The 19,023-nt window shown below is 40.8% G+C and overlaps 2 protein-coding genes across 2 annotated transcripts in view; one reads left to right on the top strand and one right to left on the bottom strand.

The window, feature by feature from the left end:
• Window positions 1-8,917, bottom strand: part of NAALAD2 (N-acetylated alpha-linked acidic dipeptidase 2) — a 38,687-nt gene extending 29,770 nt beyond the window's left edge. Inside the window, exons 1-4 of the mRNA XM_058663719.1 lie at window positions 8,792-8,917; window positions 7,025-7,158; window positions 6,177-6,288; window positions 2,614-2,800 (exon numbers count right to left, since the gene is read on the bottom strand). Coding sequence (XP_058519702.1) covers window positions 2,614-2,800; window positions 6,177-6,288; window positions 7,025-7,158; window positions 8,792-8,856 — 498 coding nt within the window. The 5' untranslated portion in view covers window positions 8,857-8,917. The remainder of the gene's footprint in view (window positions 1-2,613; window positions 2,801-6,176; window positions 6,289-7,024; window positions 7,159-8,791) is intronic.
• A 1,105-nt stretch (window positions 8,918-10,022) lies between these two features.
• LOC101527139 (tripartite motif-containing protein 43) overlaps window positions 10,023-19,023 on the top strand; it is a 110,562-nt gene continuing 101,561 nt past the window's right edge. Inside the window, exon 1 of the mRNA XM_058662305.1 lies at window positions 10,023-10,145. The gene's annotated coding sequence lies outside the window, so the exon portion shown is untranslated. The remainder of the gene's footprint in view (window positions 10,146-19,023) is intronic.

Here is a 19,023-nt window from a genome sequence, read left to right as displayed (position 1 = left end):
CCACAGTAACAGAAACTTTTACAAATGCTAGCGATTCTAGGAAACTTAAAGTACCTTTACAAAGTGTAAACACAGAATTTCACAGGCTCATGAGTTTTCCTTTTCTTACTGCTTTCCCAGCTTCCCTTGTGGGACCCTTTTCTTCTATCTTCGTTTAAAATCAATCACCCATATTTTCTCTCTAAATCGCTACTGGCCTCATTCTATGTTCCTTTCCTCTGACATTTGGTTAACCATTAAAATTTCACCAACACTTGATATGCTTATGATTCCCAGGTTTAAGACCCTTATACCCACACTTAAAAGCCTGGCTTTTATCTCAGATTGGGTGTCCAAATTGAACATACTAAAACCTGGGCCCGGCGGCATGGCCTAGCAGCTAAGTCCTCACCTTGAATGCCCCGGGATCCCATATGGGCGCCGGTTCTAATCCCGCTGGCCCTGCTTCCCATCCAGCTCCCTGCTTGTGGCCTGGGAAGGCAGTCGAGGATGGCCCAAAGCTTTGGGACCCTATGCCTGCATGGGAGACCCGGACGAGGTCCCAGGCTTCGGATCGGCACAGCACTGGCCGTTGTGGTCACTTGGGGAGTGAATCATCGGACGGAAGATCATCCTCTCTGTCTCTCCTCCTCTCTGTATATCTAACTTTGTAATAAAAATAAATAAATCTTTAAAAAAACCCAACAAATTGAACATGCTAAAATCTGAATTTATTCCATCCCCACTCCCAATCCCAGGTCTGCTTCTAGTCTGGAGTCATCCTAAACTCACGTTTTACTTTCTTTCTCCAGTCAATTGCTAATGAAGTTCTATTAATACACTCCCTATTTCTTAAATTCACTCTTCACCTTCTTTCTAAGTAACATCTTGTACCTGAATTGTTGTTTTAAGACTGCAGCTTTAATTGCTTGTCTAGTCTAGCTGTAATCTGCAGGCATCCTTGTCAATCTCAAATGCCCCTCTAGCCACTTTTGTCATTGGCTCCTGATGACAGAAATCCTTAGGAAAGCATGTAAGTCCTTCTAGGACCATCTCTGCAACAGATCTACAGTAATTAATCATGGCCTACCTTGTATTTAACATTCTTGAAATGCAAGTCTTAAGTTCTATCAATAAAACAAGGCTAGCTTATGTCTCCAAGGCTTTGTCAGTATTTTGTTTTCTGCCTAGAATATTCTTGTGTTGCTTTCTCATGTGATTGACTCCTTCTGTGCTTTCATAACATATCAACTCTTAGGAAGTTTTAAACTAACCCACAGGCTGGACTTGGTGGTGTTTCTTTGAAAAACAGCCCTATTCACACTGTTCATCACACTTGCCATAATACCTTGATGAAATGCATTCCACTTGATTTTTTTCACATGCACATTTAAGGATCTTTTCCTTATGTTCAATTGGAGAGAGCTTGATGATCATATGTCGTGGTGAAGATCGCTTTTGGTCAAACCTGTTGGGAGTTCTGTGCCCCTCCTGGAACTTGTTTCCCAATTCTTCCTCCAGATTAGGGAAATTTTCCTTTATTATTTCATTAAATACATTTGCAAACTCAGCTTCTCTTTCTGCACCTTCTGGGACTCCCATAACTCGTAGATTTGGCCTCTTAATAGTGTCTTTCAATTCTTGAATACTGTTTTTGGCCTGATCCAGCTCTGCTTCCAGCTTTTTGTTTGCTTCCCCCTGGTGACAGGAAATACCTTCCAATTCTGAGATTCTTTCTTCTGCTTACTTCATTCTATTTTGGAGACTCTCCACTGTACTCTTAATTTGCTCTACTGTGTTCTTAATTTCTGATATACCAGCCTTGATTTCCTTACTGCTTCCTTAAATTCTTTGAACTCTTGCATGAGCTTCTCATGGTTGATGAGAATCTTTAAAATGAGCCTTATGGATTCTGTGTGCCCCATTTTCATGACTTTTCATTTACAGGAATGTACAGCAGTTGTGTAATGGAGACTGTCATATCTAGTAACATGTCATTTAACTTCATGGCATTGTAAATTTCCTCTTTTCTTTCTATTGTTGATTTTGTATTATGACTTTTCATTTAAGGGGATGTACAGTAGCTGTGAAATGGAGACTAACATTCAGATATGAGGATGTAGTGTGGTATGCATTTCTACTTCCAGACAAAAATGGACTTACAATGAAACTGTTTACTATATCTTGACAATAGGATTCTGGACTCTCTGCCATTGTCCAGGCCCACAATGATGGACATATGACTGAGTATGAAGAACTATATGTTAATAATGATATAGAGGAACTGTGGGGGGGGGGAGGGAACTGAGGAGGGGATAAGGGAATATGAAACTGTACTATAAAATAATAATAATAATAATAAAATGTATTAAAAAAAGAAAAAAAAAAGAAATGCATTCCACTGAGGGTCTCATCTTACTTGAGCAAAGCAACCACGTATTAATTTACTGATGGCCTCATGCCTAATGTGTGGTAGACTCCTAATATTTAGTTTGAACCTCATTAATTTTTCTTTTAAAATTTAAGTTCTACTGTATTATTGACAAACTTCTATTTTTACTTAAACCTACATTCCAATCCACATAAAAGGGTGGGTTTTATAAAACATGAAAAGTACAAACAATTCTATATCACCTCAATTCCATGTTCATTCACAATTGATATATAGTTGGAATGTGTCTCATTAGGATAAGAAAGGAGAACATCATAATGAACCAACTTGGCTGAATGTAGTCCAAATTTTTTCCACTGGGCTTGGATTTGCTTGGCAAGCAGTAAATTTTGTTCTGTTCCTGCTAGATGAGGAAGTTTTGTAAAAGAGCTAAAACAAGATAAAACACAAGTAAGAATTAAAAACTACTTTCAGCTGATGTGCCTAACAACTATTTTGGTTGCAATATTGATCCTTTAAGCATTAAGCTTTCTTATCCATATCAGAGCTATATAAAAGCCCAATCAGAAATAACAACTTAGATAAATGCCAATTTTGGGCCTGGCATGGAGGTATAACAGACTGATCGTTTATCTGTTAGCACAGGCATCCTATACGGGTTCTGACTCATATACTTCCTGCTTTACTTCCAACACAACTCTCTACTTATGACCTCAGAAATCAGCAGAGGATGGCCCAAGTCCTTGGGTCTCTACATCCATGTGGGAGACCAGGAAGAAGCTTCCGGTACTTGACTCCAGCTCAGCTCAGCTCTAGCCATTGTGGCCATTTAGGAAATGAAGCAGCTGATAAAAGATCTCTCTATATCTCTCGCTCTGTAAAATCTACCTTTCAAATAAAGACAGCTAAATCTTTATATGTATATAAAGATTATATATAAGAAATAAAAATTGTATATATATATATATATATATATATATATATATATAATTTTCTAAAAATTCGGAGTGTAATGGCAGTTTCCCTATTGTGCTCCTTCAGGAAAGAACACATTTTACAGTAAATAAAATCCGAACAGGACCACACCCAGGAAGAAGGTCATGCTGCTGTCCCCACGGTGATCCTTCTTGCTGCTCATCCACAAATACAAGGCATTTTGTAAGAAAAAAAATTAACCTTAACTCCAGTGCCAGAACAATACTTTTATATTTATCTCATACCATAGCTATACTTGCTGATTTTTCCTCTTGAGGCTGCCGCCTGTGTCCAGGCTTGCTAAGCTGATTTTAGGCAACGTCCTTGCAATTCTGTGTGTAACTGACTTGTAACTCTGATGTGATATCATACACACATTTATTAGTAAGATTCATCTTCCGTCAGGTAAATCCTTTTTTTAAATTTTATTTTTATTGGAAAGGTAGAGAGACAGAGAGGTGGAAGAGACACAGAAAAATCTTCTGTCCGATGATTCACTCCCCAAGTGACTGCAATGGCTGGCAGGAGCTGAGCCAATCCGAAGCCAGGAACCAGGAGCCGCTTCCGGGTCTCCCATGCAGGCATAGGGTCCCAAAGCTTTGGGGTGTCCTCGACTGCTTTCCCAGGCCACAGGCAGGGAGCTGGATGAAGAGTGGGACCACCGGGACTAAAACTGGTGCCCATATGGGATCCCGGCATGTTTAAGGTAAGGACCTTAACCACTACGCTATCCTGCTGGGTCCAGATAAATACTTTTTAAAAACATTTTTACATGCCCTTTCCCATTGGAATCTGTAGAGCAGGTTTATTATTATTATTATTATTATTAAGCAGTATAACTTTTGTCCATTTTTTAAATTATATTTTTGACAATCTTTACATAGTTAATTAGGGCAAAAAGGTTCAACGGCTACAGGAAAGTGGGTAAGACTATTATTTCCACATTGTTTCCTTCATGTATCTGAGGTAAAGGGGGATATTAAGGGAGAAGCCCCACCCAGTCTCCCACCCACCCGGGGTCCCTGATGTGGGACCCATTTCTCTCTCTCTCTCTTTCTCTGTCTCTCTCTCTCTCTCTCTCTCTCTCCCACCCCCTCTTTCCCCACCCCCTCTTTCCCTTTCTTATTCTCTGTGTCTGTGGGCATGTCTTAAAGTATCATCAACCCTTACTTCACACCATACACAAAAAATAGACTTGAAATGAATTTTTGCCCTTTATATACAAATTTAAATTATAAAACCACCAAAAAAAAACCCTGAAGAGAAATGTTTTCAATCTTCTCACAGGCATGGTAAGCTGAGACACAGAAAAATGGCCTTTATTAAAAGTTTAAATGACTGTCTTTCAAAAATGCCAGCAAATCATTTTTCAAATTCTCTATTGTGGGAATGGAGTTGTGATATGGCAGGGAAAGCACTGCCTGTGATGCCAACATCCCTTATCAGTGCCACTCCTTGGTCTGGCTGCTCCACTTGTGAGCCAGTTCTCTGCTAATGGCCTGGGAATAAGCAACAGGAGATGGCCCAAGTGTTTAAACCCACACCAACCATTTAGGAAACACGAATGATGCTCCTGGCTTCCGCCTTTAGCCTGGCCCAGCCCTGGCCACTGCAGCCATGTGGGGAGTGAACTAGCGTAAGGAAGATCTCTCTATATCTCCCTAAGAAATCTCATTGGCATTTTTAAAAAATGTTAAACATATGCCTCTTGCAACTCAGCTATTCTGACCCAGTCATTCCATTGGAAATAAAAACATAAATCCACTTAAAGACATCATTCATGGAAGTGTCATTCACAATAATAAAATTAAAAACAATTCAAATATTCCTCAACAGTACACTGCAGTGTGTACACACACATGCACACATATGTATGTATATATACAATGGAAGACTATACAACAATAAAACAACGGACTGCTGCAGTACACACCAACCTGAATGAATCTCAAAACTGTTACTCTAAATAAAAGAAATCTTTATAAGAGTGCACAATATATGATTTCATTTATTTAAAATTCTATAAGATACAAATATTTCTGGTGATCTAGGAAATCAATGATTACCTTGGGTCACGAATAAATGCCACAATGAACTTCAAAAAGAATATTTATATATTTGCATTTTGATGGAGGATGTGTGCCAAGTCCAGAATAATTTATCAGAACACTCTATAACTAAGTTTTACAGAGTTGTAGCCTATGTAAATTATGTTCTAATAAATCTGATTTTTTAGTGGCATTCTTTTGAAAGTCAGCCAATAAATAAATGTCATGGTTATTGACCTCAAGGAGTTCCATATCCATTTCCTGAATATCAATCACGCTCATTCATGCTGAGAAGTGAAGGATTTGCACTGATGCTTTTTGCTTTCATTTTGTCCTATTTGGGAATGCCAAATTTATACTTCCTAGATGAAACAACAGTCAACTTGGATCAGGCATTTACCTTCTTTCCAGTAAATCATTGAGTCAATATCATATAACTCTTCCTGACAGAATTTGGTTTAAAAAAGCTGTGCTGATTCAAAACAGATATGAAGAATAAAGAGTCACATTCAGTTGCAGTCAAGATCCATGTAGTTGAAACACCACTCAATAAGACTACCAGGTATTTTTTGGCAGATGGAATTAGGGAAGAAAGTTCTGTTTCTGTAACGGGGATGATTTCAACCCATTAATGGTTAAAGAGACACTTTAAACAACATGAACTAATGAGTGATGCATAGTTTTATACCAAGAAGACTGCAGGTAGCTAGTTTCAATCAACTTCTCACTCAGTGATGTTCTCAACATTATTTTAAAGAACAAATAAGAGAATAGAAACTCACCGGAGAAATGCTTTAATATTTTCAGCTTTCATCTCTGAGAGCAGCTTCCACCGTATGCTTTGATGATAGCGCACCGAAGTGGTTGTTTCTTTGAAAGGCTTAATAAACCAGCCTGAGGGAAAAACACATATATGGATATACACACACGCACAGTTTTTGCTTTTAATATTCTGAAAAGTAGAAGCAAGCAAAAAAGCACCCCCCCACCCAGATCATGGTGGACTTTAAAAACAAAGGGGCCCCATTAAATACAGAATATCTTTCTGGGTTGATTAAAAGGCTTTCTTGGAGTGCTTGCTCCGGCAGCGCATACATTAGAAGGTTTGACTTTGAGTGATTGTTCTAGATTTTCTCACATGTTACGCATCAAGGCCAGGGCCTTCTTGTTTTCTCCTGATCTAGTTTTTAAGACGGTAGTTCTTAGCACACACACACACACACTCAAACAGACCCATACTCAAGCTTCTCCTTCCACAACTTACAGAATTAGAAAAGCTCAGTTCTTCGTAGCTTTGTCGCATACCTTGGTAATTCTGACTCAGTGTTGCTTGGAAATGAAACCATCTTTCCCATTCCAGAGGAGAGAGGGTCGGTTTAAAGCAGTTTCGGAAAAGCCCCTAGGAGGAGCCTCCCGGAGCATTGAATAACACAACATGGTGCATTCAATTTCTACTTTTTGCTGAAATTCGCAGGGTTTGCCACGTACGAGGTCACTAGTCTTTGCTACCCAGCCCATTGCCCAGGCCCTTCCAGCTCCACACTTTCTTACTTTACCTGCCTCCTGCAGCTGCTGTGCCAAGGCTAGCCAGCCCCGGTCCGAGGTGCGGCAATGGGAGATTGCAACTTACCCACCATAAATCCTGCCAGGAAAGACGCCAGAGCTGCAGCCAAGCACATCGAAAGGTACAGACGGCCCCTGGAGTTGGCCATGGCTTCTTCTGCGCGGAGCCTTGAGCGCCGGCTGTTGTCGGGAGCCTGGGGGCTGCAGAGGAGCGTGAGCCTGAGCTCCCAGAACGGCTTGAGATCCCAAGTTGCTGCTGCTGACCTTGGTCAACCCCGCCCCCACCCTCCCAGTCCGTGCAGAGAAAGTAAAGAAAAGCAGGGAGCTGTGGCCAACCTCAGCCTGGCCGGAACTGTCCCCAGGAGAAAGAGAAAGTGCTGCAGGGGGAGGAGGAGCTCATGCTGTAGGCAGGCAACTTTCACTCTGCGAGTCCTGGAAAGTTGGCCTGAACTGCTGAACATGTCCTATCATTTCCTAAAGAACTCAGCTAGGGTCTCTCTGTCAGCCCTATCCCAAGACCCGCTGAACCTCTGCGGTACATGTCAGCACCGTTTTCCCTTTCCCGTTCCTGACTGTCATTAGAGGCTGTCCCAGTTTCCAGTTAGTCACTCAAGAATGTACGTTTGCTGGGTTGTCCCAGGCAAGGGCGGTAGCATCGCCTTGCTTCTTTGCTTCTTCTTTCCCTAAACAAGGCTTCAGATTTATGTGACCCTGCTTCCCCTCCCTGAACTGGCGCTTTTAGCTACCTCACTAGAATGTTGAAGGCTCAAAGTTAGTAAAATTAACTACTTGCACTAAAATAGCATTCATTCTGTCCTGTGCTCGTCATGATTTTCACAAAGCATTTCTCTTTAAAACTGTTCAGTTTTACAAAAAAAAAGTTCTTGGACAGAACTCCTGCCTTCAATTGTCTTAGCAATCTTTGATTGACTTACTATAACTAAGCAAAAAACTTTTTGCAGCCCAAGCAAAATTGCTGAATGGCCTTTGGGAAGAGATGACACAGTTGGAGTTAGACTCCAGCATCTGCTGCCTTATCTGCAGCCCTGGTGGCTTCGGTGAGCACCTTCCTTGCTCCTAACAAGATGCCAGAAGAGTCTAGTTTCATTTTCTTGGGTGTAATTGTTGATGAATATTGCTTGGAAATTTTGTAGAATTTCTAATTTCTAACCAACTATTCCTGCTGGCTTGGCCCAGGTGTCTGCAGTCATGAATAGTCTGTGTCATTGAAGCCCCAACTAATTCAGTTCTTTCAGTTGTGATCCTGCTATGGTTTGGATATAACTGAAGTGTGTTTCCAGGAGATTTAAGTGTTGGGAGACTTGATCCCTAGGATGGAGATGTTAAGAGGTAAGACTTTAACAGGTGAAGTCTAATAAGAAACTAACTCTTCAGAATATACTGAGTTAGTGGAGTAACCATAGGTCTCAAAACAGCTTGAGGAGCACCTCTCAGGAGCATCCACAGTTATTTTATATGTTGTATTCTTAAATAATATTGGATTTTTCATAATGTACTGTCTGATTTAACAGATAATAAGGATCTGCATGCTATACAAAATATCAAATATTTGTGTTGCACATAAACATTTTGAAAATTTATTTTGTAATTTGTGAAGTTCTAGATCTGTAGCTTTTAAAAAAATGTGCTAACCATGGGATCATTTGTATTATATATACATATGTATACATACATATACATATGTAGGTCAGACCATCCCTAGAAAATTCTGAGGATTTGTTCCTTAACTTTAGGAAGCCTATAATACATTATGAAAAAGCAAGCAATGGTTAAGCAATTAAATGTAGATATTTCATAAAAGACATATAATTACCTCAAATGGGAACGTTGTCGATGCCCCAAAAGGCGGCATCTGCAATCTGTATCTTGGCGATCCATTGCGCAAAACCAGCTAGCTGATTCAACAGGTCTTTGTTCTTTGCTAATATGGAGGCTGCAAGCATTCAGAATTCTTAGTTAACATTATAACAGTTTTGATAGAAAACTGCCATCAAAATGTTTCTAATAATTAGTATATCTTTAAAAACCGATTTCTTGGTTTATTTTCTTAGGTTGGGAGGTGGGTAGGATAAGGCTAACTCCCATTTTTTGGTTTACTGCTCAAGTGCCTGCTATCAGCCAGGGCTGGACCATTCCATAGCCAGGAACTTAGTCCTGGTCTCTCCATCACCTGAGCCATCACCTGTGCCTTCCATTGTGAAAAAACAGCTATCAAAACACAACTACCTAAACGAATTATTAGTAGCCTGGCAGATACTTACAACTTTCAATGTATGCTTTGAGAAGCATTGTTGATTTATGCTAAATTTTTTTTGTTTTATCTTCAAAATTAAAAGGCATAAGAAATGTTTGGTATTTGGCAAACTGATCTCTCTATAAACCTGCTTGGTACATCTGACCTGTTCATGATTCAGTGAGCCTTTAACATGACAAAACTCATCATTTTCTGAAGTCATCAGTTTGATTTTTCTAGTGCAACCTTTTCCTTCTTTATTCTCACATCATAAATGAGGCAATCTTCTAACTCTAAGTCCCTTTAACTCTGAAATTATGGCAGAGTTTGAAAGCAAAAGATGACGTATGTATGTGTAGATTCCTTAATATGCATGGTAATAACTAATTTCAGTAAAGAAGAAATAATGTTTAGCATGATGATAAAATGAATGGATATTTGTTAGACCTATAGCTTCATGTTATACATTATTCATTTTCAGATATTTCCTTGTTGTTCCTAAGATGCTCACTGTATTCATGCAGACATTATGCCATACATGATGTCACAAAGTGGTGTTACTGGAGAAATAATAATAGGGTCACATAATATGATCATCAAGACTGCAATGTTTACTTTCTGAAACAAAAGTGAATGATTGATGTCATAATAGCTGTAATGTGTAAATTTGGTAGTTTTAAGATTTTGGGCCCCAAACTTGTCAGAAGTTAGCTTCAAACATAAAGTAACATGTTAGAAATGTAGTTCAGTGAACACTACAAAAAAGTTGTTTTTAAAAAGCAGAAGCTATGATTGGATGATTTCCTTCTGATGTCACAATTACTCGACTCAACAATAAATGTAGAAATTAGGAAAGACCCACCAAGTTAAAGTATAAAGTGGAGAGAGGATACCCCGACCCTGTGCTGACACTCCTATTAAAACCTTAACACTGGTAAGTTTTATAAATTATACTTCAAGCCAGACTTGCCTGTTCAGCTTGCTCATCTTTCAATATTTATCACCAGGCTCTGTGTGTGTTAGTTTAAAAGTGTCAGGATCAGGAAGCTCACAATGCTTTCTCTTCTATTCTTGTGCTCCAATGCTTTATCCTACAGCCACAGTCCTGATGTTGCTTCAGTAGTGCTGGGTTGTGATAAATCTTTTCTGTAATAATAACTCTCTATCTTCTCTGACACCTATTTTGTCTTGGTGATACCACTTTCTCTGAAAATTAGTTAAATGTAGACTTCCTTTTCTTGTCTCTCCTCTGACTCCTAAAGTCAGACAGGAAGGTAAGAATTGTGTGATCCTTCCATGACTGCACTATGCATCCTCCTCTAACACTTCCTTCTGATTGTATCAGCTAGTTCCTATTTTGATCATTGTCTCTAGTTGAACAAAATAGTGTGCAACCTTCTCCAGTCGTTTTAAGACTCCTCAAAGATTTGAGCTCGACTTCATCCTTTGGCCCTTAACTTCTTGCTGATACTTCGTATGTTCCATATCAAAAACTTAGGCAGGCATCAGTGGCTTTGCCACTAAAATGTATCTTGGTTTCAGTTGCTTTCCAACTTGACCAACATTTTTCTAATCTTAGCCACAGTTATCACACATCTTCATTTATTCAGAGCCTCTTAACCAGTCTCTCTACCTCCAATTCTGCTCCTACACAGTGTATTTTTAATTCCTCTAGCAGCAGTCAAATCATTTTATTGCCTAAAATCCCAAGATCCTTCTCTTTAAATACAAAAATAAGATCCATAACAGATAGAATGGCTATCAAAGGGTATATAATATAATTTTTAAACCTCACCTCCCTTCAAGAGATGATCCCACCAAGGAAATACAAGCCAACAAAATACATGGGGACCAGGTAAAACCACATCAACAGAGATCATCAGCATCACAAAGAACCAGACAAACTCAAAGGGAGGCCTTGCAATACTATGCTTTCCTAGTGGTGATTTATACATGTTTAAGTCCATATGTTTACAGATGAAGGCGGCATTGTTAAACAACCCTGATATAGAAAACCCCTGGCCTTCTATAGTGTTTTCCAGGGATTCTTAATGAGGCAAATATAACAAGAAGGGAGGATTCAACAACTATATTTCGAGGCAACTTTTGGAAAATCTAAACACTATTTTATGTTCATACTCTAGTGAGTTAATACACTTTAGTAACTAGTCTGACCACCTAAACTAATCAAGTACAATCTAATTCATAAAAGTGGGAACATAGTCCCTGTTCTGCAAGCCATATCCATAATAAAGACCAACCATACGGTTTCTAAACTAGAGGGTGAATGCAGGGGTCTCAGTGCTTATTCCCTGCTAAGCTTCAGACCATCCTCAAACAAAACAAAACAACACAAAACAAAACAAAACAAAACAGCACACACGCACAAAAAAATTGTAGATATTTACCAGCCCTTCTGTCTATTCTTTAAATGACTATAATCATTCTCTAATTTTTATACACTTAAGACTCAGGTTTATTTCTTGGGTATGTAGGGCCTTTATAACTGTCACCCAATATGTAAACTCTACTTAGATACGCTAGCATCATATTCTTTTATCTGAAAAAAGAATTTATGAACTACCTTAATGAAAACTTTATTCTATATATTTTGAGATGTATGTCATGTTAAAATGGTTACTATAAACAAATTAGCCTGTCACCTCCCACAGTTTGTGTGTGTGTGTGTGTGTTTGTGTGTATGTGTGATAAGAGTAGATTTAGTCATCATACATAATTAGAAGTTTTCACTCTGTAATTTTTTTTCTCCCAATTTCCTCCCTGACACTATTCTATTTGGTTACTGTATTCAATTTCTCTAAATTCCAAATAAAAGTTAAACCATACAATATTTGTCTTTCTATGTTTTATTTCACAGATTAACAAATTCCAGACTGTTTTGTTGATTTATGAGAAGAGACTCTAAGAGGAGTGAGGAAAGTTCATGTTAATGAAGTTCCATGTGCTTTGGACCTTCTGATAGCTTATTACAACTTTGTTTTTTTTGTGAGTACCAGAGAACATTAGTTGAAACAGCAATTTCAAATCCCTATGGACTGGGCTTGGCAGCGTGGCCTAGTGGCTAAGGTCCTCACCTTGATCCCATATGGCTGCTGGTTCTAATCCCAGCAGCTCCACTTCCTCTCTATCTCTCCTCCTCTCAGTATATCCGACTTTGTAATAAAAATAAAATAAATCTTAAAAAAAAAATCCCTATGGACCAATCTTTTGTTTGTCTCTTGATATTTTTCACTCTTTTCAGGTACAACCAGAGGGCGAAGTAATATCATCCATTGGTCAGCTGAAAACTTCTTTCATTCATTCTCTCATTGCCATTTAAAGATATTTGCACTAGTTTTTGTTTTTAAGAAGATTTTAAAAGCACCTAAGTCCAATCAGCAAAGAAGGATAAAGACTAATCTGGTCATTGTCATTGTCATCTTTGTGAAGAAAAGGGACAAGCAGCCATACTCTAAAACAGACAGTACAGCAAAGCACTGACTTTTCTGGATTGCTTAGAGAAGATCTTATTTTTGCAATGTGTTGGCCTGCAGAGAGAGAACCCACACCCAGAAATGGAGTGAGAACAGTGAGAAAGTTGTAAAAATCACCTGCTCTGAATTTTTTTCCAGCCTAGTTTTGGTAAAACCAAATCCCAGACTTATCTAAGGTGTAATCTTTAGACACAGGAGTGGGTAGCTTTTTGTTTCTAAGGGCCATGTGAATATTAATTTCTTACGATTTATTTTTATTTGAAAGACAAAATAACAGAGAAAAGGAGAGGGGAAAGAGAGAAATATATCTTCCATGTGCTGGTTTACTCTTCAAATAGTTCCAGTGGCTGGAACTGGGCCAGTCCAAAGTCAAGAGTCGGGAGTTTCTTCTGGGTCTCCCACATAAGTATAGGGGCACAAGGATTTGAGCCATTTTTTGCTTTTTCTGGTCATAAGCAGGGAGCTACATTGAAAGTGGAACATTGGACCTGGCGCAGTGGCCTAGCGGCTAAAGTCCTCGCCTTGAATGCACAGGGATCCCATATGGGCACCGGTTCTAATCCTGGAAGCTCCACTTCCCATCCAGCTCCCTGCTTGTGGCCTGGGAAAGCAGTCGAGGAAGGATCCATTCTTTGGGACCCTTTCACCCGTGTGGGAGACCTGGAGGAAGTTCCTGGCCCCTGGCTTCGGATTGGCACAGCACAGGCCGTTGCGCTCACTTGGGGAGTGAATCATCGGACGGAAGATCTTCCTCTCTGTCTCTCCTCCTCTCTGTATTTCTGACTTTGTAATAAAAATAAATAAATCTTAAAAAAAAAAAAAAAAAAGAAAAAGGAACATCTGGGACTCTAACTGACACCATATAGGATGCCAGTGCCAAACACCAAGGCTTAACCTTCTACACCGTGGCACCAGTTGCCATATGTATTATGTATTTATTTTTATTGGAAAGGTGGATATACAGAGAGGAGGAGAGACAGAGACGAAGATCTTACCTCTGATGGTTCACTCCCCAAGCTGGAGCTGAGCCAACCCGAAGCCAGGAGCCAGGAGCTGCTTCCAGGCCTCCCACGTGGGTGGAGGCTCCCAAGGATTTGGGCCGTCCTTGACTGTTTTCCTAGCCCACAGTAGGGAGCTGGATGGGAAGTGGTGCTGCTAGGATTAGAATCGACTCCCATATGCCATCTCTCGCATTCAAGGCAAGTTTAGCCACCAGGCTATTGTACAGAGTCCCAAACTACAACTTTTAACATTATGATCCGAGATTGGTATCATTAGCACAGCCTGAGGGCAGTCATGGGTATCACTTTATATTTTTCTTAATAAGAATCTGCATCCTGGCGCCCGGCGCCATCGCGTAGTGGTTGAAGTCCTCGCCTTGCATGTCCGGGATCCCATATGGTCGCCGGTTCTAATCCTGGCCTCCCTGCTTCCCATCCAGCTCCCTGCCTGTGGCCAGGGAAAGCAGTTCAGGACGGATCAAAGCCTTGGGATCCTGCACCCGCGTGGGAGACCCGGAAGAGCTCCTGGCTCCTGGCTTTGGATTGACTCAGCTCCAGCCATTGTAGTCACTTGGGGAGGGAACCATTGGATGGAAGATCTTCCTCTCTATCTCCCCTCCTCTCTGTATATCCGCTTTTCAATAAAAATAAATAAATCTAAAAAAAAAAATCTGCATCTGGGCCCAGTGCGGTGGCCTAGCAGCTAAAGTCCTTGCTTTGAACCCACCGGGATCCCAGATGTGTGCCGGTTCAAATCCCGGCAGCCCCACTTCCCATCCAGCTCCCTGCTTGTGGCCTGGGAAAGCAGTCGAGGATGGCCCAATGCTTTGGGATCATGCACCCATGTGAAAGACCCGGAAGAGCTCCTTGCTCCTGGCTTCAGATCAACTCAGCACCGGCCAATGGAAGATCTTCCTCTCTGACTCTCCCTCTCTCTGTATATCTGACTTTGCAACAACAACAAAAAGTAGAATCTGCATCTGAACAAATTATTCAGTTAATCTGTCATTTGAAGCAGTACTGGGCTAGAAAATATGTGAAGTCCAGTAGAACCCAAATTCCTTAAATAAGTTTATCTTTCTCTCTTTCTGATTTATTTATTTAAAGACAGGGTGAAAGAGAGAGAGAGAGCATGCATGGTCTTCCTTGAATGATTTACCATCCAACTGGCTGCAATAGACAGGGTCCAGCCAGGCCAATGCCAGGAGACAGGCACGTCATCTGGGTCTTCCTATTGGGTGGTGGGGACCTTTCCTAGAAGAGAGTAGGAAACTGCATTAGAACACGAGCAACTGGGACTCCTATTAGCACTCTGACATGGGCCATAATTCCAACTAATGGCTTAATCCAATGTATCACAGCAGCATCACCGAGATTGGTATCTTGAGTATAAACGCTTCCAATGCATTCTTTTAAGATTAAGTGTAGGGTCTGATGTGGTGGTGCAGTATGCTAAGTCTCTACCTGTAGTGCTGGCGCTCCATACTGGTGCTGGTTCATGTCTCAGCTGCCCTACTTATTATCCAAGTCCCCTCTTGAGGACTGGGAAAACAGTAGAAGATTGTCCAAGTCCTTGGGTCCCTGCTCCCACATGGAAACCCTGGAATAAGCTGCAACCTCTTGGCTTAGGATTGGCTGGGTTCTAGCCATTATGATCATTTGGGAACTGAACCAGGGGACAAAAGACCTTCTCCCTCTGTCTCTCCTTCTCTCTCTAGAAAATATTCCTTTCAAGGAAAAATAAGTAAGTAAATAAATAAAATGTTTCAAATACATTCATTTTTAAAAAGATTTATTTGTTTTTATTGAAATGTCAGATATACAGAGAGGAGGAGAGACAGAGAGGAAGATCTTCTGACTCCTGATTCACTCCCCAAGTGGCCGCCAACAGCTGGAGCTAAGTCGATCTGAAGTCAGGAGCTTCTTCTGAGTCTCCCACACAGGTGTAGTGTTCTAAAGCTTTGGATCCTTTCATGCATGTAGGAGACCCAGATGGTTCTGCTGGCTTCTGGCTTCAGCCTAGCCCTGACACAGATGTTATGGCCATTTAGGAAATAAACGAACAGATGAATTTTTTTCTCTCTCTCTAACTCTGCTTTTCAAATAAATAAATGAGTCTTTTATTAAATACTTTATTTATTTTTATTGGAAAGGCAAGTTTACAGAGATAAGGAGAGACACAAAGAAGGATCTTCCATTCACTAGTTCACTCCCTGCAACTGAAGCAACGGCTAGTGCTGAACCTATCTGAAGCCAGGAGCCAGGATCTTCTTTTGGGTCTCTCACATAGGTGCATGGTTCCAAGGCTTTGGGCTGTCCTTTTCTGCTTTCCCAGAACACAAGCAGGGTGCTGGAAAGAAAGTGGAGCAGCCAGGACACAAACCTGCACTCCCCCATATGGGATCCTGGCGCATGCAAGGTGAGTATTTAGTTGCTAAGCTATTGCACTGAACCCTAAATAAATAAATCTTTAAAGAAAAACAAATTAGAATGTACTACCAAGAATAAAAGTATTCCTTAAGGAAAATATCTATAATTATATTTAAGAAAAAAAACCATTTCTTTAAAGTTGTCTTAATTTAGGCAATTGGGATAGAATATGATTCTGTTTTTGTTTTCATTCTCTCTTTTTAAATTAATTACATTGCATTATTTGACACAGTTTTATAGGTACTGGGATTCCTCCCACCCCTTCCATAACCCCCCACCCCCATGGTGGATTCCTCCACCTTGTTGCATTACCACAGTTCAAGTTCACATGAGATTCTTTCATTGCAAGCATATACCAAGCCTAGAGTTCAGCATCTTATTGTCCAGATAAGTTCAACGGCTTGTTGGGGAGACCATCTCTGGTCTGAAGGTAGAGCCGGCAGAGTATCATCCCGATCAATTAAAAGTCCCAACATAACATCAGCAACAATTTATAATGTTATGGAATTAATTGACATAGTATTGAGTAACCAACATGTTAAAAAATATGCAAGTTCTTTACCACATCTTGCTATTCCTTCATTGACATTTCAATTTTAGTTTATATATAACCAGGTTCTGTACACCTTAAAATGACTATAGATTACTATTCTGCTGTCTCATGTCTATTTTAATTTTAGTATTTAGCAGTTAGCGTTGAAGCATAATTTTGCTGAACCTGGCTGTTTTTCAGAAAGTCTAGACTGGCTTATTACTCTAACAAGAAGTATGTCAACAGTTTAGGTGCAGAACATTTTTAGGAGGGGTGTGCAGAGAAATCTTCAATACCCCAGTGAGGAGTAACTAATCTTTGTGTCCTACCTAGTAAGGTATAAGTGAATCCACGCTGACTGTTTCCTGTCTGATTCTAAGCTTTCCTTGTTGTTCTCTGTCTATTCTAGAGTGTTTGTTTTTTTGTTTGTTTGTTTTGAGGGGTTTCCGGTGTGATCCTGATGGTCATTGCCAGAGAGGGTGGGGACCCAAAGTTGGAACCAAGCGAGGACCAGAGAAAGCTCCCCTCCCTAGTCCCCAAGGAAGTTTACTGTTCTTCTGTTTATGTGGACTGCTCAGGGCTCCTGGCTGTTGTTCTGACGCCCTTGGATCCTGCAAGGAAGGATTTGGACTTCTTTCATCCCATGTGGTGGATCCAAACTGGAGTGGGTGACCTCAGAGTTCTTGGCCTCCTAAGGCACACCAATTCCCCATGGTCTCCTTGGTAGTTGGGATGCAGTTCTTGGTGCTCATACTGATAGTCCTTGGTGAGAATCCGGGAGTTTTCAGGGTTGGGATGCAAGCCTCCTCTTGTCCCCCTGCTCTGCTCTGCGGTCCCCCGCTGCTCTGTGCATATGACCTTCTGTTAAGAGGTTGTCAGGATCGCTCTTACTTCCCCCTATATGTCTTTGTAGTTTAAGTAATGTCTAATGCTGATTCGAGTCTGTTGTCTATGAGTTTCCAGTTATGATCCTGGTAGGTTGTATTTCACGTCTTCCTTACACATTCTAGGGAGATGGAAGGTTTCTCTGCTCTCCTGCCCCATTACAGAATACCATAGGGTATTAAAAGTATATTAGGTTTTACAGTTCTTTGATGTAGATCATAAGCAAACTGACTCACATTGATTGTTGGTTCATTGTTTACTTCACAATATCTTATTGCATGCGAGATAGGCTGTTTGAGGTTGAGACAGAATATGATTCTTTAAGTTAATTACACAGCTTATTGCATTAAAATTATTTAAAATTTCATTTATTTCAAAGAGCAACTGAGGAGATAAAGAGTGAAGGAAACACACACAGAGAAACCTATACGCAAGAACTCTAATTCACTCTTCAAATACCTGTGTGTAGTCATTCGTGGATCCAGGCCTTCCTGGCCTATGCCAGAGGTCATGTGGGCACAGCAAACTGCATCCCTCGTGGAAACCAGCAGCAGGCTTGGCAAACTGAGACCTGCTTTAATGAAGGCTGACAGGCAACTGGGACCAGTGGTAAAAATCTTGTTTTCCTCTGCTTGGAAGGTCCCCACATTCTAGTGGTGAAATGAGGGAATCACTTAGGGGTCACTGAGGTCAGGTCAGGCTTGCAGATTCCTCTTGTCAGGAAGGGTTATATATAAAACTGATGTTTAGGGCCTGGCAGCATGGCCTAGCGGCTAAAGTCCTCGCCTTGAACGCCCCGGGATCCCATATGGGCACCAGTTCTAATCCTGGCTGCTCCAGTTCCCATCCAGCTCCCTGCTTGTGGCCTGGGAAAGCAGTCGAGGACGGCCCAATGCATTGGGACACTGCACCCGCGTGGGAGACCCGGAGGAGGTTCCAGGTTCCCGGCTTCGGATCGGCGCGCATCGGCCCGTTGCGGCTCACTTGGGGAGTGAATCATAGGATGGAAGATCTTCCTCTCTGTCTCTCCTCCTCTCTGTATATCTGACTTTGTAATAAAAAATAGATAAATCTTTGAAAAAAAAAATAAAACTGATGTTTAGTTGGTTGGTGGCTATGGGGGTAGTGGGAGAACAAATCAGGTTACTGTTACTAATGTTCTGTGCTTTCTATTTATCACCCTGTGTGTAAGTTTCACCGTTAGATTCAATAAACGGATTGGAATGGATTGGATGCATTAGTTGACTCCTGGTTGTCTTTTTCTCTAATGGTCTTCTGCAGGGCCTCTGCTGCCTCACTTTGGAATCTTCCAGGAAGAGTACAGAAGGCAGCCTCAAACAGCAAGGGCTAGGCCATGTCAAAATCAGGAACAAGGAATTCCATCTTCACCTTCTTCTCCCATTTGAGTTGTGAGAGTCCAGATAGTTGGACCACGTTCTGATATCTTCTCAGGCACAATAGCAATGATCT

The sequence above is a fragment of the Ochotona princeps genome, chromosome 4 (assembly GCF_030435755.1).
Source record: "Ochotona princeps isolate mOchPri1 chromosome 4, mOchPri1.hap1, whole genome shotgun sequence".
Taxonomy (NCBI): domain Eukaryota; kingdom Metazoa; phylum Chordata; class Mammalia; order Lagomorpha; family Ochotonidae; genus Ochotona; species Ochotona princeps.
Note: the sequence above shows the minus strand (reverse complement) of the source record. Positions and strands in the feature narration are given on the sequence as shown.